Genomic DNA, 27,322 nt, shown 5'->3' with positions numbered 1-27,322 from the left:
CCTGCCTGACCTGACAGCCAGAGCTGGGGGGTGCTGGGGAGGCAGGGAGCGGGGCAGGGGGCTGGGCAGAGGATGTTCTCCCTTGGCAGGCAGGGCTGGCGGGGCACCGTGGGGCAGGGAGGGGGGTGGGATGCTGGGCAGGGGACGTTCTCCCTTGGCAGGCAGGGCTGGGGAGGCGCCGTGGGGCAGGGAGCGGGGTGGGGGTTGGGCAGGGGATGCTCTCCCCTCACAGGCAGGGCCGGGCACCAGGGGGTGCTGTGCTGCCCCATCTCCCAGCCAAACTGTAAACTGGGCTTTCCCTGCTTAGCAGGGGCCTGGCCAGGCAGCTCCAACTACAGCTGACAGGTGTGTGTGGGGGGTCCCAGGGGAGCTCCCCCTCCTCCCCGCCTCTGTCCATTAACCTCCCATCAGCTGCCTGGCCAGAGAGCAGATGAATAATTAATAATCAACAGGCACAGATGGTGCAAGCTCCAGGGGGAGCCCAGGGCCAGGCTAGCAGGGGCTGCGGGTCAGGAGTGAGGGGCACCGGCAGGACTGGGGGGAGCCCAGGGCCGGGCTAGCAGGGGCTGCGGGTCGGGAGTGAGGGGCACCGGCAGGGCTGGGGGGGGAGCCCAAGGCTGGGCTAGCAGGGGGCTGCAGGTTGGGAGTGAGGGGAATGGGGGCCTGGCTTCGTTTAAATCTTCCTTTAATTCCCCCTCCCCACCTGGAACTGAAGGCCCATCACTTATTCATCCAGCTGCCTCCACGGCATCTTTCACCTCCCGCCCCTCCTGAGGCAGATGCCAGAGTGGGGCCGGGCACAGGCCCCGAATCCCTCCCGCCCCATCTGAGGCAGAGTGAAATTTCCACCCTGGGCCATCCCGGCTCCAACAACAGCACCAGCAAGCAGCTCCTCCTTGGAGAGAAACTGCCCCTCTTCCTGCCCTCAGCAGTATTATCGGGGAAGCCCTCGCCTCCTTGGTCCTGGGCCTGTTCTGTTCTTTTCCTGTTGTCCAGTGGCAGGCAGTTCCACAGGCTTGTCGAGCATCACGCTTCAGTCAGATTCGGACAGCAGTGGCATTCGGTGTTAGAACTCTCCCCTCTAGCCCTGCTCTGTTGGGGGGGGTCAGTGACGGGGACACCCCAATCTCTGTCGGGGGGGGATGTCTGTGCAGCACCCCCCGCATGGTAGATGAGCCCCCCCAACACAATGATCCAGTTCGGGGGGGGGGTTGGTTTTTTTTTCAGCACTTTAATTAGCAAAAGAAAAGTTAATTATAAAATGAACAGAGAAAACGGCCGCGTGGGAGCAGGGGAAAGGGTCTGTTCTGCCTCCCCCAAATCTCGAGGGGGAGCCAGGCCCCCACTCCCTGAGCCCACAGGCAGCACGACTATTTACACAGATATCGGGGGGGGGGGAGTTACACTGAAATTTCTTACACCCGGGACTAAATTTACACCGAACCCCCCGAGACTCAATAAATTATTCAGCAATTAAGGCACCACGCTGCCGGGAAAGGGGGCGCGGGGGAGGAGGGGCTGGGGAGGGAGTCTCTGGGACAAGGGGGTGCTGGGGGGGAGAAGGGCTGGGGGGGGTCCCTGGAACATGGGTTAAATCTCCAATTCCCATTGTCACTGTCACCAAAACAAGAGGCAAATTCCAACAGCTATTGGGGGGGGGGGCTGTACAGGGGTGAGGGGGGGCTCCTTTCAGCTGCTGGCCTGGGGGTGTATTGGGGGGCTGGGAGGAATTATTGGGGGGCTGGGGGAGGGGGTCATACAGTATTGGGGGCTGTACAGTTTTGGGGGTGGGGGTCGAGTATTGGGATGGAAGGGGGGGGGGTCAACACTCCAGCTCAGCCAGATCCACCCCTCCAGCACTGCCCCCCGTTGCACCCCCCCCAATCACCACCAGCAGCCCCTCAGGGTTATTGCTACAAGGCCCGGTCCTGGTGGCATTGGGCATCCTCCCACCCAGAACCGCTGCCCCCCAAAAGTCAGCCTGCCCCTGAGCCAGGGGTCGAAGGTCCTCTCCGGAGGAGGTCGAAGGTCTCACCAGCTGACCGTGGGGGCTGTCCGTGGGGCCAGCCCCTCTCAGCTGTTGGTGGAGACCAAGGCAATGACCTGCTCCAGCCGCTGGCGCAGCCGCTGCTTCCGGCAGCTCCCGTCCCGCTCCAGCGCCGTCAGCACCTGTGGGCGAGGGGCAGGGTCAGGTGGCAGCACCCCACGGACTGGTCGAGCTCCCCCAGTGCTGGGCGGGGTTGGCGAGGGGGATGGGGGGGTGGGGAGCAGGGGGTTGGGGGGGTGCAGCGGGGGGGCAGGGGCTCTCACCTCCTGCCGGCAGCACCCCACGGACTGGTCGAGCTCCCCCAGTGCTGGGCGGGGTTGGCGAGGGGGATGGGGGGGTGGGGAGCAGGGGGTTGGGGGGGTGCAGCGGGGGGGCAGGGGCTCTCACCTCCTGCCGGAAGCACCCCACGGACTGGTCGAGCTCCCCCAGTGCTGGGCGGGGTTGGCGAGGGGGATGGGGGGGTGGGGGTGGGGAGCAGGGGGTTGGGAGAGGCAGCAGGGGGGCAGGGGCTCTCACCTCCTGCCGGTAGCGCCCCACGTACTGGTAGAGCTCCCCCAGTGCCCCCAGTGTGTTGAACTCCCCGGCGTGGAGCCGCGACTGCTCCCCCAGGTAGGCGTCCATGTCCTGGTCGCTGATGGGAGCCATCCTGGAGATGTCCCGGTAGTACCTGGGGGGCAGGGGGTGAGGGGGGGCAGGGTCACCTCCCCCACACTGCTCCTTCCCCCCCCACAGCCCTGTTACCATGTCTGCCCCCCACCCCTGCGTCCAAGCGCCCTTCCCCCCACTGTTCCTCCCGCCACACCCCCATTACCTCATTGGTGTCCCCCCCGTATCCCAGCGCCCCTCCCCTCACAGCCCCGTTACCTCATTGGCCCCCCACCCCTGTATCCCAGTCCCCTTCCCCACTGCCTCTCCCCCCACAGCCTTGTTACCCCATCTGCCCCTCAACCCCTGTATCCTGGAGCTCCTTCCCCGCTTCTCCCCGCATTGGGGAGACCCCTGCATCACCCACTCCCTCATCACAGCCCCTCCCCTGCCCCCCACTCCCTCCTGCAGCGTGCCCTCAGCTCTCACTGCCCCCCCTCACCGCTCCACCCAGCCGCGGTAGCCGGGCAGGTCCTTGGCGTAGAGCAGTTTGGTGGAGGGCGAGTCCTTGCCCAGGCGCTGGGGCGACGTGGAACACGAGTCCATGAACGTCTGGGCCACCACGGAGAGACACGCGTCCGTGATGCTGCTCTTGTGCACGTCGAACACGAACTGCGGGTTCTTGATCACGTTCACCCAGAACCGCAGGGGCAGGCTGGGGGGTCAGGGGGTCAGAGAGTGCCAGAGACCCCCCCCGGCCCTCCTCAACACCTTCCCAGCCTCCTACACCCTTATCACGTTCACCCAGGGGCAGGCTGGGGGATCAGAGAGTGCCAGAGACCCCCCCCGGGACCCCCAGACCCCCACAGTCCTCCCCAACACCTTCCCAGCCCCCCTACACCCTGATCACGTTCACCCAGAACCGCAGGGGCAGGCTGGGGGGTCAGAGCCCCCGAGTCCCTCCAGGCCCCTCTGGGGGTCTCACCAGTTGCTCTTCCAGGTGTGCCGCACGTCGGGGTCACTGATCTGGCGCCGATCCGCCTGCTCGTCCAGAAAGTCGAACATGTACTTGATGGGCAAGGGCAGGGCGCTGGCCCGGTGCGCCGTGCTGAACAGCGTCTCGAACAGGTCATCCACGAACTTCTGCAGCGTGCCCTGGGGGCGCCGGGGGTCAGACTGGCCCGGGCCCCCCTGCCACACGTGGCCCTGCCCCCTCCCGCATACTCCCCACCCTGGCCCCTGAGCCCTGGCACAGCCCTGCCCCGCCACATGGCCCCCAGTCCCTGAGGCCTGGTACAGTCCTGCCCCGTCCCCGCGCATGGCCCCTGCCCCCCCCACAGCCCCTGTCCCCCTCTGCATGGCCCCTGGCCCTGTGAACCCCAGCACAGCCCCTGGACACCACCCCCACACCCCAATACCCCTCACCCAATGACATGATCCCCCCCAGGTCCCTGCACCCCGTACCTTGGTGGCCAGGAGCCGGGTGAGGTAGATCTCCGACACCATCTTGCTGCCCCCCTCCTTGGGGTCGCCCAGCGGGTCGTGGCTGCGGACGAGGTGCCAGAGCCGGGTGCCCCCATCGCGCTCGGGGCTCAGCATGGGGGCACGGGAGCGGAGGCTGTCGGGGCTGCTGGATGGCCGCAGGAGGCTCTCTGGGGCGGGGGGACAGGACATGGGGAGGTGTCGGAGCCCCAAGTCCACCGCCCAATCCAGAGCCCCCTGCGCCCCCTCCCTGCCAATCCAGCAGCATGGGGGGGGGGTGGCATTTTGACTACCCCCCACCCGCCTGGTCTGGATGGGATAAGGGGCTGGGGGGATCAGGGCTGAGCAAGGTGTCTGGGATGTGAGGGACAGCCACTCCCCCCAGCTCCCCAAGTCCCAGCCCCACCCTCCCCCAAAGCCATGTCACTCTCGGCAGCACAGGCCCCCTTGCAGGCCAGGGGGAGGGGCTGGTCTCTGTGGGGCAGGCGGGGGGGGGAATGGGTGGGTCTCTTGGGGGGTCCAGGGGGCCTTACCGTAGCGGCTCAGCGAGCGGCTGAAGGTGCAGGAGTTGGGCAGGTTGCACCCCGAGACCTGCCGGGGCGTCAGGGCCACCTTGGAGCCATCGGTCACCTGGGGGAGAGGCAGCAGGTGAGGAGGGCGGTGGGAAGTCTGGGGATGACATGGGAGGTCCCTGCCCCAGTGCGCTGCTGCAATTCCAGGCAGGGTGTGGGGTAGGGATGGTGGTGTGGCCGGGGGGGGGCTATCCCACATGGTTTGGCCCAAGCACATTGACACATTTCCATTTGGGGTGTGGGGGGGGGGAGCAGGAGGCTCTGGGAGGAGCAGGGGGCTCTGGGAGGTCCCCGCCCCTCCTGGTAATGCCCCAGCGTGTTGAGCTGTTTCCAGTTGTCGTGTGGATGAGGAGCAGGGAGCTATAGGGGGCTCTGAGGGGCAGTGGGGGGCTCTGGGGGGTCCCTACCCCACCTGGTAGTGCCCCAGAGTGTTGAGCTGTTTCCAGTCGCCCTCAATGCGGCTCGTCGCATCCTCGTCCTGCAGGAGGGTTCGGCCCGAACGGCCCTGGTGCCACTCTGGGAACGGGGGGTGGGGAGAGTGTCAGACCCCCAAATACAGCCCCACCCCCATCAAACACTCCTTGGGCAGCAATACCTGCCCCACGCCTTCCAGCGTCCCCTGGGGCAGCCTTGTACCCGTAGCCTCCCTCCCTTGTGCCTCCTACATACCCCACAGCCCTCTGGGCCGCAAAGCCCCCATTACCCCCTTCCCCAGTGCCCCCCCACCACGTTCCCAACTCCGTGTCGTCAGACCGGGGGCGCTGGGAATAGGGGACCCCCATGTACCCCCCATATTCCCAGCTCCATGTCATCAGCCCGGGGGTGCTGGGAATAGGGGACCCCCCTGCCCCCTATGCTCCCCCGTACCCAGCTCCGTGTCATCAGCCCAGAGGCGCTGGAAATAGGGGACCCCCCTGACCCCTATGCTCCCCCGTACCCAGCTCCGTGTCGTCAGCCCGGGGGCGCTGGGAATAGGGGACCCCCCTGTACACAGCATCCAGCAGCTTCTCCTTGGCCTGGGTGATGGTGTCGCAGTTCAGCACCTTGACGGGCACTTCGGGGCCCCCGGGGGGGTCGGGGCTGGCACAGTACAGCGTCTGGGGGGAATGGCAGGTCAGGGGGTCCCTCCTGTTTGAGCTCCCCCCCCCAGGTAGGAGTCACCCCCTCCCCTCCACTCCCCCCTCTTCCAGCCCCCATCCCCTGGAGTTACTAGCAGAGGTGTGATTAGATTTCTCCGCCTCCAGACTTTGCTCCCTCCCTCGGGACATAGAATCATAGAATATCAGGGTTGGAAGGGACCTCAGGAGGTATCTAGTCCAACCCCCTGCTCAAAGCAGGACCAATCCCCAATTTTTGCCCCAGATCCCTAAATGGCCCCTGTCATAACTATAAAGGGAAGGGTAACCACCTTTCTGCATACAGTACTATAAAATCCCTCCTGGCCAGAGGCAAAACCCTTTCACCTCTAAAGGGTTAAGAAGCTAAGATAACCTCGCTGACACCTGACCAAAATGACCAAGGAGGAGACAAGATACTTTCAAACCTGGAGGGTGGGGGGGGACAAAGGGTCTGTCTGTGTGATGCTTTTGCCGGGAACAGATCAGGAATGCAGCCTTACAACTCCTGTAAAGTTAGTAAGTAATCTAGCTAGAAATGCGTTAATTTCCTTTTCTTTAACGGCTGGTAAAATAAGCTGTGCTGGAGGGAATGTAGATTCCTGTTTTTGTGTCTTTTTGTAACAAGGTTTTGCCTAGAGGGATTCTCTGTGTTTTGAATCTGATTACCCTGTAAGGTATTTACCATCCTGATTTTACAGAGGTGATTCTTTTACTTTTCTTTAAATTAAAATTCTTCTTTTAAGAACCTGATTGATTTTTTCATTGTTCTTAAGATCCAAGGGTTTGGGTCTGTGTTCACCTGTACCACTTGGTGAGGATTCTTATCAAGCCTTCCCCAGGAAAGGGGGTGTAGGGCTTGGGGGGATATTTTGGGGGAAGACGTCTCCAAGTGGGCTCTTTCCCTGGTCTTTGTGTAAGACGCTTGGTGGTGGCAGCATAGGGTTCACGGACAAGCCAAAGTTTGTACCTTGGGGAAGTTTTAACCTAAGCTGGTAAGAATAAGCTCAGGGGGTCTGTCATGAAGGTCCCCACATTTGTACCCTCGAGTTCAGAGTGGGGAAGGAACCTTGACAGCCCCCTCAAGGATTGAACTCACAACCCTGGGTTTAGCAGGTCAATGCTCAAACCACTGAGCTATCCCTCCCCCCCTAAACCATGGGTGGGGGAATGACACATGCCTGGAGCCCCCCCCAAGCAATTCCTCCCCAGTGCTGGGGGCGAAATGAGATTTTGGGGGGCTGCCAGAGACACACAGACAGGGGGACACAGGGTTGGAGGGAGGGTCCCCGGACCCCCTGGGAGATGCGTGGGGGCCAGAGGCTCCCCAGGGCTCCAATAACAGCTGGGGCACGGCCCAGCGCCTGGCCAAATGGGGTCCCCCGGCCCAACACCCCACCCCTCCTGCCCCCTGCTCCGGCTGACCAGGGTCTTGTAGTCGATCTGCTGGCGGATAAGCTTGTCCTCGCTCAGCGAGTATCGCGCCTCCCCCGTCACTGCATCCATCGGCCCCTTCTCCATCTGCTGCTTGATGGCACAGAACAGCAGGAACAGCGGCTCCCCGGCGCACTCCTGGGGGGGCATTACTGCTGAAAACCCAGGCATCTGGGCTCCCAGTCCTCCCTGCTCTAACCACCAGCCCCCGCTCCCTTCCTAGAGCAAGGGAGAGAACCCAGGAGTCCTGGCTTGCAGCCCCCTGCTCTGACCACCAGAGCCCACTCCCCTCCCAGAGCCGGGAGAGAACCCAGGTGTCCGGGAGGGTTCCCAGCCCCCGCCCCCTCTCACCTTCAGGAACCGATGCAGCAGGAAGGTGAACCAGTTTGTCAGCATCTTCTCAGCCACCGACTCCGTCCTGGAGAAGGGAGAGAAGCAGGGACTCAGGAGTCCGCGTTACTGTGGGTCACGGGGGGTGTCCCTAGGGGGCTCTCACCTGGGGAGCACGTGGCTCAGCAGGTTCCCTGTGGCAGGATGGGGGCCCAGGGAAACAGGTGGGTTCAGGGAGGTCCTGCGGGGGTCAAAAGGGGCCCCAGGGGAGTCCCAGGGGAATGGGGGGTCCCGGGCAGTCCTGGGGGTTCAGGGAGGTCCCGGGTGGATGGGGAGTTCCAGGGGAATGGGGCAGGTCAGGAGGGTTCAAGGAGGTCCCAGGGGAGTCTGGGGAGTTCCAGGGGAATGGGGCAGGTCAGTGAGGTCCCAGGGGAACGGGGCGGTTCAGGGGCCCCAGGGGAAAGGGGGGGGTCCCAGGGGAAAGGGGGGGTTCCAGGCCCCACCTGCGCAGCAGCAGCTTGGGATGGGCCCGGTTCTGCAGATTCTTCTCTATGAGGTCGGCCAGCAGCTGCTTGAGGACGCCGGTGGCGTAGTCCAGCCGGCCTTGCAGGGCCACCAGCGTGAGGGAGGCCACGGCCCCCCGGTCCCGCATGGAGAACCCGCGCTGCCCCTCCAGCGCGTGGATGAAGGTCAGCAGGAAGGGCCGGAGGTGCAGGAGCTGCCCAAAGAGCCGCAGGCCCCGCTCTGCCCCGGGGGGCGCCTGCGGGGGGCACGGGGTGAGACACAGCCCCCTGGCCCCCCCACTTTGCCCCCCAGCCCAGCCCCCTGCTCTGAGCCCCAGTTCCCCTGGCCCAGCCCCCCGGCCCAGCCCCCCCGACCCAGCCCCCGCTCACATGGCCATGGCGCAGCAGTGGGGGCTCCTCGCCGGGAAACAGCACCCGCAGGGCGTACGTCCGATAGTCCAGGAACGGGATCTTCACCCCGTCCAGGTTGTTCGTCAGCTCGTTGATGTCGGTCTGCAACTCTGCAAAGGCTGGGGGGCGGGGAGGGGACCCTCAATCTGTCAGTCCCCCCCCAACCCTGCCCTTCCTCCGTGCAGGGGTAACTGCTTGCCCCCCATCCCAGTGTCTCCTGCCCCCTAACTCGGCACCTGCCAAGCACCACAGCAGGACCCCCTGCCCCCAGCCCCACCCTCCCTGTGCTCCTGCCCCCCAGCCCAGCCCCCTCGTCTTAGCCCCCTCTGCCCAGAGCCCCAGCCCCTTTCCCAGTCTCCCCTTCCTCCCAATCCGTACCCAGGGCCCTCTCTGCCTCCCATCCCTCCCCCACCCCAGCTCCATCCTTGGGCTCCACCCCCTGCCTACCTTCCAGCCCCCCCACTGTGCCCCCACCCCATCCCCCTCGCACTCCACCCCCCCATGCTCCCTACACTCCAACCCCCTCTCTGCGCTCCTGCCCCCCCTCCTTGCCCCCCAGCCTCACCCTCCTTGCACTCCAGCGCGACCCGTGACTCCAGATTGTCCATCTGCAGCTGCAGCCGCTTGAGGGTTCGGTCGGCGTCCCGGGTCTTGCGCTTGTAGGCGACCAGCACCCCGATAATGGCCAGGAGCAGCAGGGACCCCCCTGCACCCAGCCCCACTAGTGCCCCCAGAGGCAGGGCCGCCTCGGGGTAGATGTGCAGGGAGCCGGGAGAGAAGGACAGGCCCCCCACCAGAATCTGGAACGAGGGGAAGCAGTGGAGGTTAGACAGTGGGGTGCCCCCAACGTCCCAGGAACAAACCCCCCAGAATGTGGGAGGGGGGAATCAGGGGCACCTCCACATTTTGGCAACCCCTCCAGATCTGCAATGGGAGGGCACAAATTCCCCCGTGGATCTGATGTGACAACCCCCTCCCAGCCCCCCCCACTCAGTCTGTCCCCCCAGAATGCACCACACAGATGTAACCTTGCCCCATAGCCCCCCAAGAGGGTCTGCTCACTCCCCCACTCTCCCTTGACCTCTGATCCGACCCCCGTGTCCCACCCCCACACCACAGAGCGAAGGGCTGCCCCCCTGCCAGACACGTGCCCCCAGGCCCACCCCGTGGGGAGCCCCAGCTGTGCCCCCCTTCTCCCCAGCAACTCACCGTGACCAGCTGCTCCCCTGTCTGGCTGGGCGAGTCGCACAGTAGCTGGGTCTCTGAGACCGTCAGGGCGCAGGGCTCCCCCCCAATCAGCACCGTGTAGTTCAGACGGGCCCCCCCCACAGCCACTGGGATCAGGTTCCTGCCCTGGGGGTGGTGGGACAGTGAAAGGGGGAGGGAGATTGGACCCAGACATCCAGGCCAGACACAGCACCAGTGGTGCCCCTCACTCCCGACCCGCAGCCCCCTTCTAGCCCGGCCCTGGGCTCCCCCCACAACCCTGCCGGTGCCCCTCACTCCTGACCCGCAGCCCCTTCTAGCCCGGCCCTGGGCTCCCCCCACAACCCTGCCGGTGCCCCTCACTCCCGACCCGCAGCCCCTGCTAGCCCGGCCCTGGGCTCCCCCCACAACCCTGCCGGTGCCCCTCACTCCTGACCCGCAGCCCCTTCTAGCCCGGCCCTGGGCTCCCCCCACAACCCTGCCGGTGCCCCTCACTCCCGACCCGCAGCCCCTGCTAGCCCGGCCCTGGGCTCCCCCCACAACCCTGCCGGTGCCAACCCGACCCACAGCCCCTGCTAGCCCGGCCCTGGGCTCCCCCCACAACCCTGCCGGTGCCAACCCGACCCACAGCCCCTGCTAAGCCCCTCTTCCCCCCATACCTTGAGGACGACGTGGGAGCCGGGTTTCACCTCCAGCACCCCCGCAGGGCCGAAGGGCTCAACCTGGGGGTCGGGGTAGTAGGTGAAGGCCGAGCGGTTGAGGGTTCGAGCCGCCTGGACGTGGTCCAGCAGGAAGCCGAATTCGTCAGGGGAGGCCCCCCCCACGGGCAGCTCCCGCCCCCCCAGCACAATGCCGGGCGCCTGGCACAGCATGAGCGAGTCATTCAGCACCCGGCAGCTCTGGGGGGAGGCAGAGGGTCAGTGGGGGCGGCTGGGAACCGGGGGGGAGGGACAGGGCTCGGGGCGGCGGCAGCTCGGAGGGCGGGTTCAGCTGGCCATCATGGGTGGCTGGGAATGGGGGGAGTGGGACAGGGCTCTTGGAGGGGGGCAGCATGTCAGGGGGTTCGGCAAGCTGGCGGGGTCAGCGCGGGCGGCTGGCAATGGGAAGGGCAGAAGCTGGGGGGGCAGCATGTTGGGTGGTTCAGTGGGGAAGGCACAGGGTACAAGCCGGGGGGCGGCTGATCCATGGGGGGGACAGCAGGGAGAAGTTATGGGTCTGTCAGTATGGGGGGGGGGGAAGAGGGGTATATCGGGACACTCAGGATTCCCTTGCAGGAAACTGCCCCCCCAAAAAACTGTCCCCACTTCCCCCCACCTCACTCAGTTCCCCTGCCTCCCGCTGCGTCCCCTTCCCCCGCCCTCCCTCCCCCTCGCCATGAGGGCACAACTCACGTTGACGGTTTCGACGCCCCCGTACACGGCTCGGACGCGCGGCTCCTGGATGCTCAGCAGGCGGGTCCCGGTCACCGTCAGGCTAGTGCTGCCGCTGGGGGGGGTGGGGGGGAAGACATCAGCCCCCCCAGGGGGATGCAGCTTTTGGGGGGGTGAGTGCTGGCATGGCGCATGGCCTGTTGGACTGTGACACGTCTCCCACCATCGGGCCGTATCGTCCGTGTCTCCCCCCCCCCACCATGGCTACCCTGCGCCCCACTCGGATGCCGGGGACCCCGCCCAGCCCAGCTCAGTGCCAGCACCGGGATGCTCGTCCTAGGCCAAACACTGGGTCCCAGCTGGGCTGGCGCCGGAGGCTGTGATGAAGTGGGGGGTTTTCTTGTTTTTTCCTTGTTTTCCAGGGGTTTGCATGCAGAGGGGGTGGGACTCAGTTTCCCTGCGTATTACTGGTTTAACAAGGGGATGGGAGAGGGAGTTTGTTGTTACAGAGGACCGGCGAGGGAACTTGGGCCCGTGGAGAATGGAGACCCCAGCGACTGGTGACTGGGGATCCAGCGGCCCAGCTGCCGGGTCTGGTCAGTGGGAGGACAATGGGCTGCAGAGAGAGGACCCAGTGTTCTGACCAGGCAGTTCCAGCCAGAGGAGCCAGAGGACAGGAGAGGGGGCCCAGGCCATCTGTTTACCTGGAGAGAAGACAATGGACAGAGGGGGCGCTTGGGGCCAGTGATAGCAGATACCCAGGTGGGAAGCAGGCGGGCTCTGGGCTGGAGAGAGGGAGCAGGCAGAGCCCAGCTGGATGCAGGGGAGACTGGGATGTGCTGGGCTGAGGGGGGCCAGGCCTGAGGCCGGAGAGTTTCCTATGCTGGGTTCAGACGCTCACTAAACCCTCCTGCTTTATGCCGGCTGAGTGTCACTCCAGTCTAGAGAACAGGGGGGCATTATTCTCTCTGGGTGTGGAGACCCCGGGGGTCCAGAGCGAGTGGACTCCCTGAGGGGGCCCATGGCAGAGACAGATGTGCTAAGGCTCAGAGAGTGCGGCTCCAGGAGGCGGAGGGGCTGGACCCCCGAGAGAGAGTGGACCCCCGAGAAGGGCTGTCACACTGAAGGGGGTTCCCCCCATGGACCACACAGGGCCAAGAGTGGGTGCGACCTGTGAGTCCATGACAGAGGGGGGGACAGGGCGGAGCCGGGGGGCAGGTTCTGCAGCTCGTCTCCCTGGCTGAGCAGGGCCCTGTGGGGAGCAGAGCCTGAGTGTGGGGTGAATGGACCAACGTGGCCTGAGACGACGGCCCGGGACCAGAACTGGGACCAAAACCGGGACTGGATGGAGCCCCCTGGCCCTGCATGTGGTCCACCCTGCCGGACGTGGGTTACGTGAACCTGTTTCACAGGGAGTTCAAGCGAGCTGGGAATGTGGAGAGGGGCACAGGAAGGCGGGAGGGGTTGCAAGGGGGCTGTTGGGGGAGGGGGCTGAGAGTGGGGGGGGTTGGCAGGGGTGTGGGGCTCAGGGAGGAGGTGGGCGCAGTGGGGGGGGTCAGCTGGGTGAGGGGGCTGGGAGCGTGGGAGGGGGATGGGGCACAGGAGGGGAGGCGGGGGGGCAATGGGGGTACGGGGGTGCAGTGGGCGGGGGGTCTCTTACTTGACAATGCTCCACTGGGGCTCGACGTGGGTCACAACCGGGTCTGGGGCATAGTGGAAGATCAGGCTCGTGGGGCTGGTGGTGCCATTGGGGGGCCCAGGGAGGGCCAGGCTGGCGCGGTCGATGCGAACACTGAGGGGGGCCGGACCAGGGCCCAGCATGGACGGTGGGGTCAGGCAGACAATTTCCTGAGGCCCCCTCCTACCGGGGAAGGGAAAGTGAGAGACCCCCGTAAATTCCCCTGTCCCACATCTCCCCACTGAGCCCTGACCTACCCACCCCCCTCCCAACATCCCCTAAAATTCCCACCACCTGCCTCCATACTGACAACCCTAACCCCGCCCCCCATCCCTGTCCCTCCCCACATGCCCCCCCACCCACTCCACCCCCATCTCTCCACCCCCACACCACCCCCCTTATCCCTCCACCCCCACGCCCTGCCCACCCCATCTCTCTGTCCCCCCTACCTGAGCAGCGGGCAGGGCGCCCCCTGCAATGAGATGTTGACGCTGCTGCCGGCGTCCAGATGGGTCCCAGTGAGGGTGACGCGGGTCCCCCCTGACACCGGCCCCCCCTTGGGGCTCAGTCCCCGCAGCCTGGGGGTCTGGGGCAGGAGACGGCAGTAATGGGGGTAAATGCACACACAGACCCCCTTCCCTCCCACCCCCCACAGCCCCCCATGACCCACAGCTACCCCTTCTCCCCACAGACCCCCACGGGGCACCACCCAGCCCCTTCTGCCCCCCACAGCTCCCCATGACCCACAACAACCTCTCCCCCACAGAGCCCAGGGGTCGCCCCCCAGCCCCCACACCCTCCCACTTCCCCCACAGACCCCCAGGGATCATCACCCAGCCCTCAAAGCCCCCCATGCCCCTCCCCCCCAGAATTCCCTCCCTCACAGACGCCCCCCCAGTACCACGAAGGTGAAGGGGTTCGGGGAGCGGGCCCGGTACTCGGCGCTGCAGTCGCCCACACAGATCTCCACGGGGCCCGGCGGGGGGTCGGGCACCAGCGACTCCTCCATCTCGCACACCAGCCTGGGGGGCGCGGGGACACAGGGGTCAGCCCCCCGGGTCCCCCCCCCGCCGGCCCCCGCGTCCCAGCTCCCCCCGCCCGGACTCCCTCCCCATGTCCCAGCTCCCCCCACCCAACCCCTCCCAGCTCCCCCCGCGTCCCAGCTCCCCCCATGTCCCAGCTCCCTCTGCCCGACCCCTCCCAACCCCACCCGTGTCCCAGCTCCCCCCGCATCCCAGCTACCCCTGCCGGACCCCTTCCTGCATCCCAGCTCCCCCCGCTCGACCCCCCCAGCTCCTACCCGACTGAACATGGCCCTGCCCGACCCCCTGCCCCACATCCCTGAACCCCACCTGACATCCCCATCCTGCCCTCCTCGCCCTCCTCACACTGTCCCCCCCTCACCTCTGGGCGGGGACGTACTGGCCCGGCAGCGAGTTGCAGCGAACCCCAGCCACGCGCACCCCGACCTCGTGGAATTGCAGCCCCAGGTTCTCCCCCTCGACCGTCACCCGCGTGCCGCCCTCCTTGGGCCCTGCCACTGGCACCACCTGGGGGGGCAGAGGGCAGTCAGGGGGGCGGAGACCCCCCCACCCCCACCCGCCCTGCTTGGGCCCCGACACCACCTGGGGGAGTCAGTGGGGCAGAGACCCCCCATTCCACCCCCACCCACCCTGCTTGGGCCCCGCCACTGGCATCACCTGGGGGAGCCTGGGGGAGTCAGTGGGGCAGAGACCCAACCCACCCCCGCCTGGGCCCCCAAACCACATGAGCCCCCCCGGGTGAGGGGGCAGAGCTAGGGGGTGTCTGCAGCAGAGATGGGGCCTGGCTGCGGTTGGGGGATGGGTTCCAGTGGGGTGGGCACAGGTGGTGGCTGGTCCAGGGGGCCCCATTACCTGGGTCATGCGGGGGGACGATTACCGGGGTGCTGTGGGGCAGGGGCATTACTTGGGCACTGCGGGGGGGGCTGCTACCTTGGAGGCACGGGGGGGGCCATTACCCGGGCGATGTGGGGAGGGGGCCGTTACCCAGGTAACGAGGGGGGCGTTACCCAGGCGACGGGGGGCGTTACCTGGATGATGCGGGGGTGGCTGCAGCGAGCCCCGCGCCGGCCGGGGGGCACCCAGTTGAGTTTGGGGGCAGGGCAGTGGGGTTGCAGGAGGCAGCGTCGCTCCGCCAGGCACCAGCCGCACTCATAACGCGGGTCGGAGCGGAGACAGAGCCCGCAGCTGGGGCGCTGGGCCGGGCACTTGTACAGCAGGGCTGGGGGGAGGTGGGGGGTCAGAGGCAGGCAGCCCCCCTGCCCCGCCCTCCCCATCCCCTTCTCTCCCTCCCCCTGTGCCCCACCCCTGCACCCCACCCCCGGGCTCTGCCCTCCCCACCCCCTTCCCCATGAGATTCCCCCACTCTGCCCTCTTTCCCATTACCCAGCCCCCCCGCCCCTCCCAGGGCGCAGCCCCCAGGACCTTTGAAGCCAGGGGGCCGGTCGATGGGGAAGTCGCTGTCCCAGACGACAGAGAAGTCCACAGGCAGCTCCCCAACTGCGTCGCCCTCGTACCAGTACTGGGGGGGGACAGGGAGATTAGAGGCATGGAGAGCCACAGGGGAGCCTCCCCACATATCCCTGGGGCTGGGCAGGGAGAGAGCAACAGGACCACAAAGGGTTAAAAGGAGGTACCAAGGCATCTCCTAGCAACAGAGATGGCAACTGTCACGTCACCTAGCAACAGAGCATCCCCCCCCAGGGGTGAAACATCAAACACATCCCACCCCACCCCCCCCAGCTCTGCCCGTGCCCCTCACTCCCGACCCGCAGCCCAGCTCAGACATTTACAAGCGGTTCCTTGACCCCAGCACCTCGCTGGCTGTGGGCCTGCAGCCCGCGGGGAGTTGATGGCTGGGGGGCGGGGGGGGGGTGTTTGGCACAGAGCCCATGGGGTTAGAGACCTCCCACTCTCCCTTCCCCCTCCCAGCCAGCCAGCCAGCAGGGGCCCCGAGCTTTCTCCCACCCTCCCAGGGCGCAGGGGTCTGGCTGAACGCCCCTCCCCCATCGCTGGGGCCGGGACGCACAGGCTGATAACCCCCCCACTCCCTCCCCCCCAGAAAGGGTGCTCAGAAGAGGGAGGGGTGGAGGCACATGGGGTCTCATCGCGGTGCCCTGGCTCTGCATGTGGCTGGGGAGCAAAGGCAGATGGGCTGGGGGGCTGGCAGGGGGTCCAGGCCGGGGGGCTCACCGAGGTGTTCTGACATTGCACGCTGCTGGAATTGAAGCGCACGGCTGGGACTCGCTGGCGCCGCCCCTGCACGACAAAGACGCACTCGTAGTTCTTCTGGCCCGACTGCGGCTGCGGCAGGTTCTTGGCCCGGAGCGTGATCGGCTGCAGCACCCCCACCGGGATCAGGATCTCGCCCACCGGCAGCAGTTCTGGGCAGCCCTGGGGAGAGAGAATCAGGGGGACCTCACCTGGGGAGAGCTGGGAGAACCCAGGAGTCCGGGCTCCCAGTCCCAGCCCCCCTGCTCTAACCATCGGACCCCACTCCCCTCCCAGAGACAGGGAGAGAACCCAGGAGTCCCGCCAGGAGATGGAGCTGGGGATGCAGGATCCTGGGTCTCTGGGAGCTGCCTGGCAACCGCAGCTGCTTAATTGTTACTTGGTGGGGGAGGGGCTGCTCTTTTTTGTCGGGGCGGGGGGGGCCATAGGCAATAAAGGAAAGGAGTCCCCAGAGCCACTTCCTCCCACCCCTGCCCCAGCCCTGGTGGTGCCCCTCACTCCCGACCCACAGCCCCTGCTAGCCCGGCCCTGCCCCTCACAGCCTTGCCGGTGTGGCAGCCCCTGCTAGCCCAGCCTTGGGCTCCCCGCTTGTTAGATGCTAATTATGGGGAAGTGGCTCAGAGACTCCTGACTGGGGGGGGCAGTGGGAAGGGGGCAGCGACATCTAGTTTCCCCTCCCCCCAGTCCCCAGGGCCCCATTGCCTGGCCCTGGGCGTTGTCTGCGGCCGCTGCTCCAAACCGCAGCCCCGGCGCTATCAATTATCCCGACCACAGGGCACCGCCTGGTGCATCGATCCAACCGGGGCCCCCCCGCCCCATCGATCCCGCCACAGCCAATTACACTGCATTAGGGGCAGCCAGCCCCATGGTCTGACATCTGCCACCCCTCCCCCTCCACAGCAGGGAGCCAGCTCAAAGCACGGATATGCAGCTGGCTCTGGGGTGGGGCAAGGGCTGTTACCAGGGCCCCCTTGCCTGGTGCCAGGACATGGCCTCTATGGGGTGGGGCAGAGGGACAGTTATACAGGGACCCCTCGCCCTGTTCCGAGATGTGTCTGGCTCTGGGGTGTGGGAGGGGGCTGGTCACACAGGGACCCACCTCGGCGGTGCTGACCCGCCCCTCGGCGAACGCGCACTCCCGGGGATCGTGGGTGCAGATGTGTCGATATTTGCACCACCGGCAGGCAAACAGGCTCCTCACGCAGGACAGACACCTGGGGAGGGCAGCAAAGGGTTAATGGGGGGGGGGATCTTCCCCCCCACCCAACTGACCTCCACGCCCGGATGTCGGGCGCCCCCACACCCCTTCCCAGACCCATTGTTCCCCTGCAGCCAGGGACAATGCTGGCACCACTGCCCCGCCCCTGCCCCCTGTGTTTACGTGGGGGGAAGGGAGAAGGGGATTCTATTAGCTGCCCCACCCCCAGCGGGAGACCAGGCTCCCTCCCACCCCCCACCCCCAGTGCGAGGGGCTGCGGGCCGGGAGCGAGGGGCGCCGGCGGCCGGGGGGACTCACGACGGGAGGAGGCTGCAGTTGTAGAAGACGAAGTCAGCGCCAGCGAAATCCATCCCGGTCTCGAGCGAGCGAAGCTGAAGCCGCACGGAGCGAGCGTCGCCTGGGGGGATTCGGGGGGGCAGCGTCGGGGGGGGGTCAGAACTGAACCCCTCCCGGCAGGGAGCCCCCGCCCCCAGTCTATGGCTCCTACCCCCACCTCCCACCCCCAAATGTGTTCCTGACCTTTGTCCTCTGCCCCCTGCCCTCCCCTGTCGCCCCGGCCCTGACCTTTGCCCTTTGAACTCACCGTGGGGGCCGGTACCGGGGGGCAGCTCCCTGGGGGTGGGCGACTGGCAGCGGATGAGGCCCCCGGGCAGCACCTCGGCTTCGCTCTGCCCCAGGCCCTCGAAGGAGCAGGTCACGCCTGGCCCCAGGTCCGGGAGGTTCTGCACCCTTAGCTGCAGCTAGACCCCCAGAGAGATGGGGTTAGAGCTGGGGGGCAGGATCCCCCCCAGAGACAGGAGCCTAGAGACAGGGGGCAGGATTCCCCCCAGAGATGGGGGTTCGAGATGGAGGACAGGGTCCCAATCCCTCCCTCCCCAGAGACATGGGGGGGATGTCCACCTCTGCCCCCCCAATCTCCCAAGCCAGGCCCCCAGGTGCCCGGCCCCCCAACTCACCAGGACACTGGGTGCGGTGACAGAGACGTTATTGGGCTCCACGAGCAGCCGGGGGCAGGGGCCCGGCGCGGCTGCGAACCGCTGCGACTCCAGCGCCTGGGGACACTCGCTCTCCCGGCAGCACCTGGGCGGGGGATTGTGGGGGGAATCAGGCACAGACTGGGAACCCCCCCAGGTCTGCTCCCCCCCTTGCTGCGCTGGGCAGGCACTGTCACAGGGGAGCTCGCAGCACTGGGGGAGGGGCAGCCCAGGGAGCTCATTAACTAGCCAGTGGCTTCCACCCTGGGGGCTCGTTAGTGCAGGATCCTGGGGGACGCAGCATCCGGTGCCAGGAGCCCCTCACCCGCCGGGGGGGGCTGCAGGTTGGGAGTGAGAGGCACCGACAGAACTTGGGGGGAGTCGGGGTGGGGGCTGATCTCTGCTCCACTCCCACCTCGGGGGGCGTCAGCTCGAGTGTCTGTATTAACTGGGAGGTGTGATTCTGGCAGAGGTTGGGGGGGAGTTACGGGGGGGGCTTCTCCATCTCCTCCCCCTACAGAGAGGGATGGGAGGTGGGGGCGGGGCACTGAAGAGGGCTAACCCCCCCTTCACTGCCTGGCCAAGCTGGGAGGTGATGGCTAATTTATTACTTGTCTCCAGGTTAGAGCTGCCAGCTCCAGTCACAGGCCCCCCACCCCAGCCAACCCTCAGTGTCCCTCCCCCCACCTCCCCAACCCCCATCTTTCCACCAGCCCCCCACTCTGTGCCCCCCTCCCCCCACTGCTCTGGGCAGGAGATTTAATAGGATTCGGTACCTGGGATTCCCAGAAGGGAAGGGGGGATGGGGCTTGGCCAGGAGCTTGCGGGGAGGGGGGCCGCATTCCTCCAACAGGCCAGAGACCCCCCCAGCACACACCGGGGAGGGACCCCTGGCTAGGCTGGGAGCCAGGACTCCTGGGTTCTCTCCCAGCGCTGGGAGGGGAGTGGGAGCTGGTGGTTAGAGTGGGGGAGGTGGGCTGAGAGCCAGGACTCCTGGGTTCTCTCCCCGGCTCGGCTCCAGGGGTGTCTCACCGGTTGTGCAGGACACACCAGCCACAGTGGGGGTCCCCGGAGCCCAGGCAGGCATCACACGTAGGGTACTGGCCACACGTCTCCACCGGCAGCCGCACCACCTGGGGGGGAGGGGTTAGCGTCTGGGGTGGTAGAACAGACCCCCTCCCCTATAGCAGCCCCTCCCAGCTACTCCCCCACATCACCTGTGCCTCTCCACTCCTCCACCAGTCCCCAGCCCCCTTGGCCCCCTTCCTTCTGCCTCCCTTCCCCCAACCTCAGTCCCCTGGGACCCCCATCCTGCCCCCTCCCCCAACCTCAGCCCCCTGGGGCCCTCCTGGCTCACTTCCTTCTGCCCCCTCTTCTTCCCCAGCTCCCTCCCAGTCCCACCTCGACCAGCCCCCCGGCCCCCACCTCTCCACGGCTCAGCAGGTAAAGGTGTCTCTGGTCGGGGCTGAGCTCCATGTCCCGCAGCAGGGGCTGCCCGGGGGTCACTGGCACCGACTCGTACAGATGGGCGTCCTGGGGGCCATCTACCCGCACCTGGGGGGGGGAGCTGTGAGAGAGAGATGTCCCCAGCCCCCCTGCGAGCCCCCAAGCTCCCCCAAGCCCCCAGCCCAACTTGAGCCACCCCGAGCTACCCACCTCCATCAACTCTCCCAACCCCGCACCTCTGCATTGGCCCCCCCACATGTTCAGCAGCATGCAAGGGGGGCCCACAAGGAGGTGGGGGGGAGGGGAAACCAGCATCAATGTCTCTCCCCCACCTGCCAGCCGCCCTCTCCCCCGTTACTCTCCAGCCCAGGGGTCCAGCCCCCCAACACCAGGCAGGCTCAGCGACCCCTTTCATCCCCGACAACAAGGGCCCATTGATGGGGGGTCTGACCCACAGCAGCCCCCCAGCAGGCACCCAGCCTCCCCCTCCCCAGGGACAAAGGGCCCTTTCAGAGCTGGGGGCCGCAGCCCCCCAGGGTCACTCCCGGGGCGAGAGGCCGAGAGCTAAGACAAGGGAACCAGTGTCGAGGGACAGGAGCCACTCCCCACCCCCCATTTCTCCTCCACGCACCCAGCCCCCCTCAGCCCCTCCCCCCTCAGCCCACCAGCTCCTCCCCTCCCCACTAGCCTAACTGAATTAGCCCCATTTAAAAGCTGAGGGGTCGTGGCCCCCTCCAGGGGGTTCAGAGCTAGACAGGCGAGGCCCCCCCGCCACATAACCCAATTCCCAGGTCAGGGCTAGGGCAGCCAGCCTGACACTCCAGACACTGAGCCCCCTGGGACCCCCCAGGGATGGCAGCTGGCAGGGAAAGAGGATGGAGGAGCTGGGGGAGCCCAAGGCTGGGCGAGCAGGGGCTGCGGGTTGGGAGTGAGGGGCACTGGCAGAGCTGGGGGCGGGCGGGGGCCCTGGGCACTGTCCCCTCTCTGCGGTGCAGCCGCTCTAGGGTTAACTTTCGCACAGACACATTTTCCACCCCAAACCGCCACCCTTTGATGTTGGCTTTTTAAGAGCCAGTTTGGAAGGAACCGACTTGGTTTGTGGGGAGTTGGGGGGGGGCCAGGAGGGGACCGCGCCCCATAGCGCTGAGCTGGCAGATCATCCACCTTCCTCCCCAACCCTGCCGGTGCCCCTCACTCCCGACCTGCAGCCCCCTGGCAGCCCAGCCCTGCCCCCCCCAGCTCTGCCGGTGCCCCTCACTCCTGACCCGCAGCTCCTCTGTTTTCTCCTCTTCCCGTCGGAGCAGCCTGAGAGTGGCTGGGGCTAAGGAGGGGACCTGGCATGTCCCTTTGCTGCCCTGCTAATGTTGAATGGGCTCCAGCTCTGCCCTGGAGATGGGGGCTGCCCCCCAGCTCTGCTCTATCAGGGGGGCAGGGCTGGGAATAGCCTACCCTTCCAGGGATCAGATTTGGGATGGGCTAGCAGGGCCTGCGGGTCGGGAGTGAGGGGCACCGGCAGGGCTGTGGGAACAAACACATAGGGAGGTTCTGAGCCCCATTGGGACACCCCCAATTCTAACGCCTGCCCCTCCCCCCGGCGCGTGTCCCACCTTCTTGAGGGTGCCGGCACGGGTGCCCAGGAAGACGACAGAGTGGCCCCGGTAGGTGTAGGCGGCGACGCTGGCCAGCCCCTCGCTGCGCTCGGCCAGCAGGGGGCGCCCCTCGATGACCTGCAGCCCCCCCAGCGGCTGGTTCAGCACCAGCCCGCAGAAATTCCCATTGATCTGCATGGGCTGGGGAGAGACGGGGGGTCAGGCACAGCTGAGTGCAGCCCCCAATAGATGCCCAGCCCCCCCAGTGCCCCTCAGCTCCCCAATACACCCCCAGTCCCCACCCTCTCCATTGCCCCAAAGTACTCTCACCACCTCCAGCCCCCACCTTCCCTCCCACTCCCACAGCTCTGGGCGGGGAGAGGGGGCTAGTGGGGTACAGCAGCAGGGACTGGGAGCCAGGACTCCTGGGTTCTCTCTCTGGGAGGGGAGCTGGGCCATGTGGCTAAGAGCCGGGGGCTGGGTGAGACTCCCGGATGCCTGGGTCCCGCGTACCGTGTTGATGCAGGGCAGCTCCTTGTTGAGCAGCCAGGGCAGGGAGAGGTGCCCCTCGCCGCGGTAGCAGCTCTGGATCCGCTCCTGGATGCGCCGGTTGACCTCGTCCAGCGTGAAGAGGCAGAGCAGGCTCTGGCGGGGTGGCGCCGCCCGGTTCTTCTGGCCCTGGGCAAAGGCTGCATAGAGCACGTCCTGCCCCTCAGCCAGCCCCAGTGCCCGCGCCAGCCGGTGCCCGGCCTTGGCCAGCCGGGCGGCCTGCACCAGGCGGTACTCCACCCCGGCATGGGCGCAGCCCAGCGGGAACTCCACGTAGGAGTAGAACTCGGCGTCGCGGGCGCAGAGCCGCACGATCTTGGAGGAGAAGAAGCGCTCGGCCCCGGGGGCCACCCCGCCACCAGGCCCCCCGCCCGGCCCCTCCAGCGCCGCCTGCTGCGTGTCCAGCTGCAGGGTGAGGAAGTAGACGAAGGCGCCCGAGACGAAGGCCGAGACGTAGTAGATGTCGAAGGCCGGGTGCAGCGCCAGGGTGTCTGAGGGGACCTTGACCTGCGAGGAGACGAACTCGTCCTGGTAGATGAGGCTGAACATGTCGGGGCTGGCGGGGTCGGGCGCCAGGCGGCGGCTGGACAGGGTGGGGAAGTACTCGGAGCGCCCCTCCACCGAGGTGCCCACGAAGAGCCGGCTCGGCTGGCCCGGCTGCTCGAGGATGACCCCGGCCATGGCGTCGGCCTCGCGCCCGCCCGACAGGTAGTGCTCCTTGCGCTGGTGCGGCTCGCCCAGCTTGGCCAGGTCGCCCACGCGCAGCAGCTGGCAGACGCCCTGCCAGACGCTGCCGCAGGCCACCAGCCGCCCGCCCGCATAGTCCAGCAGCAGCAGCTTGTTGACGTTGTCGGCCGGGGCCAGCGGGTGCTGGCAGAGCCGCACAGCGGGCGGCGGGTAGCACCGGGCGTCGTCCGGCACCGGCCCCGTCCCGTGCACCCGCAGCTGGCTCAGGTTGGCCGCCAGCTTGTAGACCCGGTTCACGGCGCCAGCAAAGACCTCGCCCGTCTCGCGGTGCACCGCCAGGTGGGTCAGCCCCCCGTCCGGCACCGCGAAGGAGGCCCGGGCAGCCAAGAGGGGAGGGAGCAGCGGAGGGGGGGCCCCCGGCCGAGCCAGAGGAGGCAGCAGCAGCAGCAGAGCCAGGGCCCCCAGCCGCAGTGGGGGGGCCATGGTGTGAGGCTCGGGGGGCAGCAGGCCTGGAGAGGGAGAGATGGGGTTAGACAGAGGGGGACCTCCCCCTTGCCAGAGAGCCCACCCCAGCCCCCCGCTTCCCCATGGCTGACCCACCAACCCCCCAGGCAGAGAGCCCACCCCCAGCCCCCCGCTTCCCACGGCAGACCCCCCCAACACCGCTGCCAGAGAGCACACCCCAGCCCCCCACTTCCCACGGCAGACCCACCAACCCCCCAGCCAGAGAGCCCACCCCCAGCCCCCCGCTTCCCACGGCAGACCCCCCCAACACCGCTGCCAGAGAGCCCACCCCAGCCCCCCGCTTCCCACGGCAGACCCCCCCAACACCGCTGCCAGAGAGCACACCCCAGCCCCCCACTTCCCACGGCAGACCCACCAACCCCCCAGCCAGAGAGCCCACCCCCAGCCCCCCGCTTCCCATGGCAGACCCCCCCAACACCGCTGCCAGAGAGCCCACCCCAGCCCCCCGCTTCCCACGGCAGACCCACCAACCCCCCAGCCAGAGAGCCCACCCCCAGCCCCCCGCTTCCCACAGCTGACCCCCCAACACCCCTGCCAGAGAGCCCACCCCAGCCCCCCACTTCCCCACGGCTGACCCACCAACCCCCCAGCCAGAGAGCCCACCCCCAGCCCCCACTTCCCCACAGCTGATCCCCCAACACCCGCAGCCAGTGCTAACCCCTACCCCATTTCCAGACCCCCAACCCACTCCAGACGGGTCTACCTCTGGGCTCAGCCCACCCCAAAAATCAGCCTACCCCACCCCCCCAGCTCCCTTCCCACTGGGTGCTGAGGGCAGGGAGAGCGCCCCCCTGCCAGACACCGCCCCCCAGCCTTTCTTAGCACCCTCTCAACACACCCCACGCACGCCCGGCTCCTTGTTAGCACTCTGTGCAAGGAGTCAAAACACCCCTCCCCCGCAGCACCGGGGCGGGGGGGCTCGTGACCTGGAGAGCAGGGCCCCCCCGTGCACGTGTGACGCACGAGGGGAGAATGCCCTGAGACAGGGATGGGTTGGAGGATTCCCCAGCAACACGTGCCCCACAGCCCCCCCCCATAACACACCCCAGGACCCCCAGCGCCGGCCCCCACAACACACACAAACCCCCATCACTGAGCCCCCATGCTCGCCCCCCACACCTACAGGCCGCAGCTCCTCCCACTGCCAGGCCCCGCCCTCCCCAGCCCCTCCCCCTGGCTCCACCCTAATCACACCCCACCCCACTCCCAGGGCTTAAGAGCCCTGAAAACAGGCCAATGGCCTTCCAATGAGCCAGGGCTGGTGGAGCCCCCTGCCTAACGGGCTGATGCCCCATATCCCTCCCCCTGGGCTAAAGAGCCCAGCAGCTTGGGGGGACCTGGAGACCTCACTACAGCCCCCCTGAGCTGGCAGAGGGCTGAAGAAGACCAGGGGGAGCAGAGGTGAGACTGGGGGGTGCCAGACCCCTACCTTTCACACCCACTTGAAGCAGTGCCCCCCCTGAGATAACCACAGAGACATGGGTCAGAGCCCCCCCTCTGCACCACCCTACAGCCTCCTACCAGCCTGATCCCAGCCCAGCCCCATAGACTCAAAGCCCCCTGCCAACTTGGTCTCCCCAGCCCCACAACCTCCCTTCCCACCCTGGCCCCAGAGCCCCTCAATCTTCCTACCCCAGGAGCTCAGCCCCCAGCGTGTTACACCCACCCAGCAGACGTTAAGCTGACTCTGGCAGAGCCTTAGGGCCCAGCCCTTGCCCGCCCCCCGCTGTTTTCTCTGAGCCCCACAGCTTTTGTGTCCCTCTGGAAGAGAGGCTGAGAGAGGATCCCAGTGCCCCAGACAAGGGCCAGGAAAGACACAAGCCAGGTGCCCCCCACTTCCTTAGCTGCACCCCCATCCAGGGATCGGCAGGGAAATGCCCACCTGTTCTCCCCCACCCCTCACACACCCAGCACCTAGATGTTGCTGTGCTGGAAAAGAACCCAGGAGTCCTGGTTCCCAACCCCCATTGATCTAACCCACCAGCCCCACTCCCCTCCCAGAGCAGGGAGAGAACCCAGGAGTCCTGGCTTCTAGGCCCCCACTCCACCCAACCCAGCTTAGTGCCCGCTTAAGGTCAGGACCAATGGGGGTTTTATGGGGCACGGGGTTGGCCAGGCAGCAGTGAATCTCCTCACTTTACTCTGCTGGGAGAATGGGGGGGCTCAGGCAGCCGGGGGGATGCCCCAGCCCTGCCCCCAGAGTGACACCCCCTGAAGCCCCACACCTCACAGCTTGGGTATGGGCCCCCCCAAAGTAACAGAGCAGGAGAGGGGCTGCATCCCCAGGGCTGAGATGGAGCCCCCCACTATGGGGGGCTCTGCTCCCATCCCCCCAATCCTCCCTGCATGGACTGATGTGGGGGCTGCCCGTGCCTCCCGTGCTCCAATCCTGGGAGTGTCCCCTCCCCACCCCAGTCCCTGACCCCCCAAATCCTGGCCCTCTTCCCAGTGCAGAGCCCCTTTCATGCGCAGAGCCCCCTGCCCCAAAGAACTGATCTGGGGGGGTCTTCCCCCAATGAACTGGGCCCCACACACCCAGCATCCTCCCTACCCGCAATGCACTGCCCCCCTCCCCGCCCCCCGTGCACCGATCCTGGGGGACTCTGGAGACCTCACTGCACCGAGCCCCCTTCCCGCCCCCCCTCCCCGTGCACCGGTCCTGGGGGGCTCCCCCGTGCACCGAGCCCCCTCCCCGTGCACCGGTCCTGGGGGGCTCCGCCCCGTCTCTACCTGCAGCTGCAGCCGCGCGCCCCGCTCCGGCTCTGCCCCCTCCCAGCCCGGCCGGGCCCTTTAAACGCGGGCTGCACCATTGCGGGGCGAGGGGGGCCGGATGAGGGGATGGGGATGGAGGAGGAGTCCCCTCGAAGGGCCCCGCCCTGCGACCCCCTGATCCGGCCCTGACCTGCTCCCCCGCAGGACCGCCCTCGGGAGATGGGGCGGCCAGGCGAGTCCCCCCACCCACACACTCCCCTGAGCCCTCCCCCCGCTGCAGGAATGGATCAGCCCGATCATTCATTGCAGCCCCGCGGTCGCTGGCTGGAGCCACAGGGGGGCGAGTGTGCAAGGGGCTCGCCCGTGCCCTGAGTGTGCAAGGCCTGTTCTCTCGCACCCTGCATCTCTAATGTGCAAGGAGATCTCTTGCACAGACTGTGTGTGCGAGGTGTTTCCACACACCCCGCTATCTGGGTGTGCAAGGCATTCACACTCCCCAGGTGCTTTGGGTGTGCAAGGGGCTTTCACTTGCACACTGAGGGTGTGAGGCATTTTCACATGTACTGTCTGCTGAACATGGGAGGGACTCACACACCCTAAGTGTGCAAGGGACTTATACACACATGTGCAAGGCCTTTTCATGCACACCCTGTCACCTGGGTGTGTAAGGGATTCAGACACCTGGACACACTGCTCCTTGAGTGTGCAAGGAGTTCATACACACCCTGAGTTTACAAGGCCTCATCACACTGCCTGTCCCCTGAGCGTGGGACTCCCATGCAGACTGACTATGTGCAGGGCATGCTATCACAACTGACATGGGGCACAACCCCATAGAAACTACTGGCAGCCTGATGGGCAGAGAGAGGGACCCTGGTTTCCCCTCCTAGACACACCTGGGCAGAAAAGTGGTGGAGGAGGTGGGTCAGGGCCTGGCAGGACTCCTGGTTCTATCCCCAGCTCCGTGAGGGGAGTGGCTTAGATGGGGTGGGCTGGGAGTCAGTGAATGAGTCTGCGGGTGCCCCTCACTCGCGACCCACAGCCCCTGCTAGCCCAGCCCTGCCCCCCGCAGCTCTGCCGGTGCCCCTCACTCCCGACCCACAGCCCCTGCTAGCCCAGCCCTGCCCCCCGCAGCCCTGCCAGTGCCCTCACTCCCGACCCACAGCCCCTGCTAGCCCAGCCCTGGGCTCCCCCCAGCCCTGCCAGTGCCCCTCACTCCCGACCTGCAGCCCCTGCCAGCCCAGCGCTGCCCCCCCAGCCCTGGCGGTGCCCCTCACTCCCGACCCGCAGCCCCCTGCCAGCCCAGCCCTGGGCTCCCCCCAGCCCTGCCAGTGCCCCTCACTCCCAATCCACAGCCCCTGCTAGCCCAGCCCTGCCCCCCGCAGCTCTGCTGGTGCCCCTCACTGCCGACCTGCAGCCGCTGCTAGCCCAGCCCTGCCCCCCGCAGCCCTGCCGGTGCCCCTCACTCCTGATCCGCAGCCCCCTGCTAGCCCAGCTGGTGCCCCCTTCTGGGGTGATCCGGGTGCAGGGGTCCCACCTAAGGAGCTCCCGCCCCCCCCTGCACTGATCCACTCTCCCCCTTATTCCTCCCCCTCCCTGAAGGCCCCCCCATTTCA

General features: G+C 66.9%; 1 protein-coding gene across 4 annotated transcripts; it reads right to left on the bottom strand.

Moving 5' to 3' along the window:
* Window positions 1-1,898: 1,898 nt before the first annotated feature.
* PLXNA3 (plexin A3) lies at window positions 1,899-25,755 on the bottom strand. 4 transcript variants are annotated; one of them, XM_074937180.1, is made up of 32 exons: window positions 25,725-25,755; window positions 21,747-22,978; window positions 21,252-21,434; window positions 19,624-19,752; window positions 19,231-19,331; window positions 18,181-18,304; window positions 17,808-17,964; window positions 17,522-17,621; window positions 17,105-17,219; window positions 15,967-16,167; window positions 15,199-15,295; window positions 14,805-14,995; window positions 14,138-14,283; window positions 13,635-13,755; window positions 13,183-13,319; window positions 12,716-12,916; window positions 11,077-11,170; window positions 10,345-10,584; window positions 9,689-9,832; window positions 9,045-9,279; window positions 8,459-8,598; window positions 8,069-8,325; window positions 7,587-7,653; window positions 7,227-7,373; window positions 5,624-5,783; window positions 5,099-5,202; window positions 4,648-4,744; window positions 4,097-4,284; window positions 3,618-3,775; window positions 3,135-3,347; window positions 2,564-2,714; window positions 1,899-2,169 (listed from the first exon to the last, which is right to left on the bottom strand). In XM_074937180.1, exons 2-32 carry the CDS (start codon window positions 22,950-22,952, stop codon window positions 2,074-2,076), a joined length of 5,700 nt encoding a protein of 1,899 aa, XP_074793281.1. In that variant the 5' UTR covers window positions 22,953-22,978; window positions 25,725-25,755; the 3' UTR covers window positions 1,899-2,073. The 4 variants fall into 4 exon arrangements, with proteins under 4 accessions (XP_074793281.1, XP_074793283.1, XP_074793280.1 ...); XM_074937182.1 differs by having other exon boundaries at window positions 3,618-3,673; XM_074937179.1 differs by having other exon boundaries at window positions 1,901-2,169; window positions 3,618-3,787.
* Between the last annotated feature and the right edge of the window lie 1,567 nt (window positions 25,756-27,322).

Source organism: Natator depressus, chromosome 23 (genome assembly GCF_965152275.1).
Source record: "Natator depressus isolate rNatDep1 chromosome 23, rNatDep2.hap1, whole genome shotgun sequence".
NCBI classification, from domain to species: Eukaryota; Metazoa; Chordata; order Testudines; family Cheloniidae; genus Natator; species Natator depressus.
This window is presented reverse-complemented; position numbering and strand designations above follow the sequence as displayed.

What these genes read in the sequence shown, in the direction of transcription:
- PLXNA3 (XM_074937179.1), bottom strand. Translation starts at nt 22,952, where the DNA reads ATGGCCCCCCCACTGCGGCTGGGGGCCCTGGCTCTGCTGCTGCTGCTG. An exon ending in CCGGCCCCCTGGCTTCAAAG is followed by an intron (nt 14,996 to 15,198) that starts GTCCTGGGGGCT and finishes ACCTCCCCCCAG; the next exon opens with CCCTGCTGTACAAGTGCCCG. An exon ending in ACACTCTGGGGCACTACCAG is followed by an intron (nt 4,745 to 5,098) that starts GTGGGGTAGGGA and finishes CCTCTCCCCCAG; the next exon opens with GTGACCGATGGCTCCAAGGT.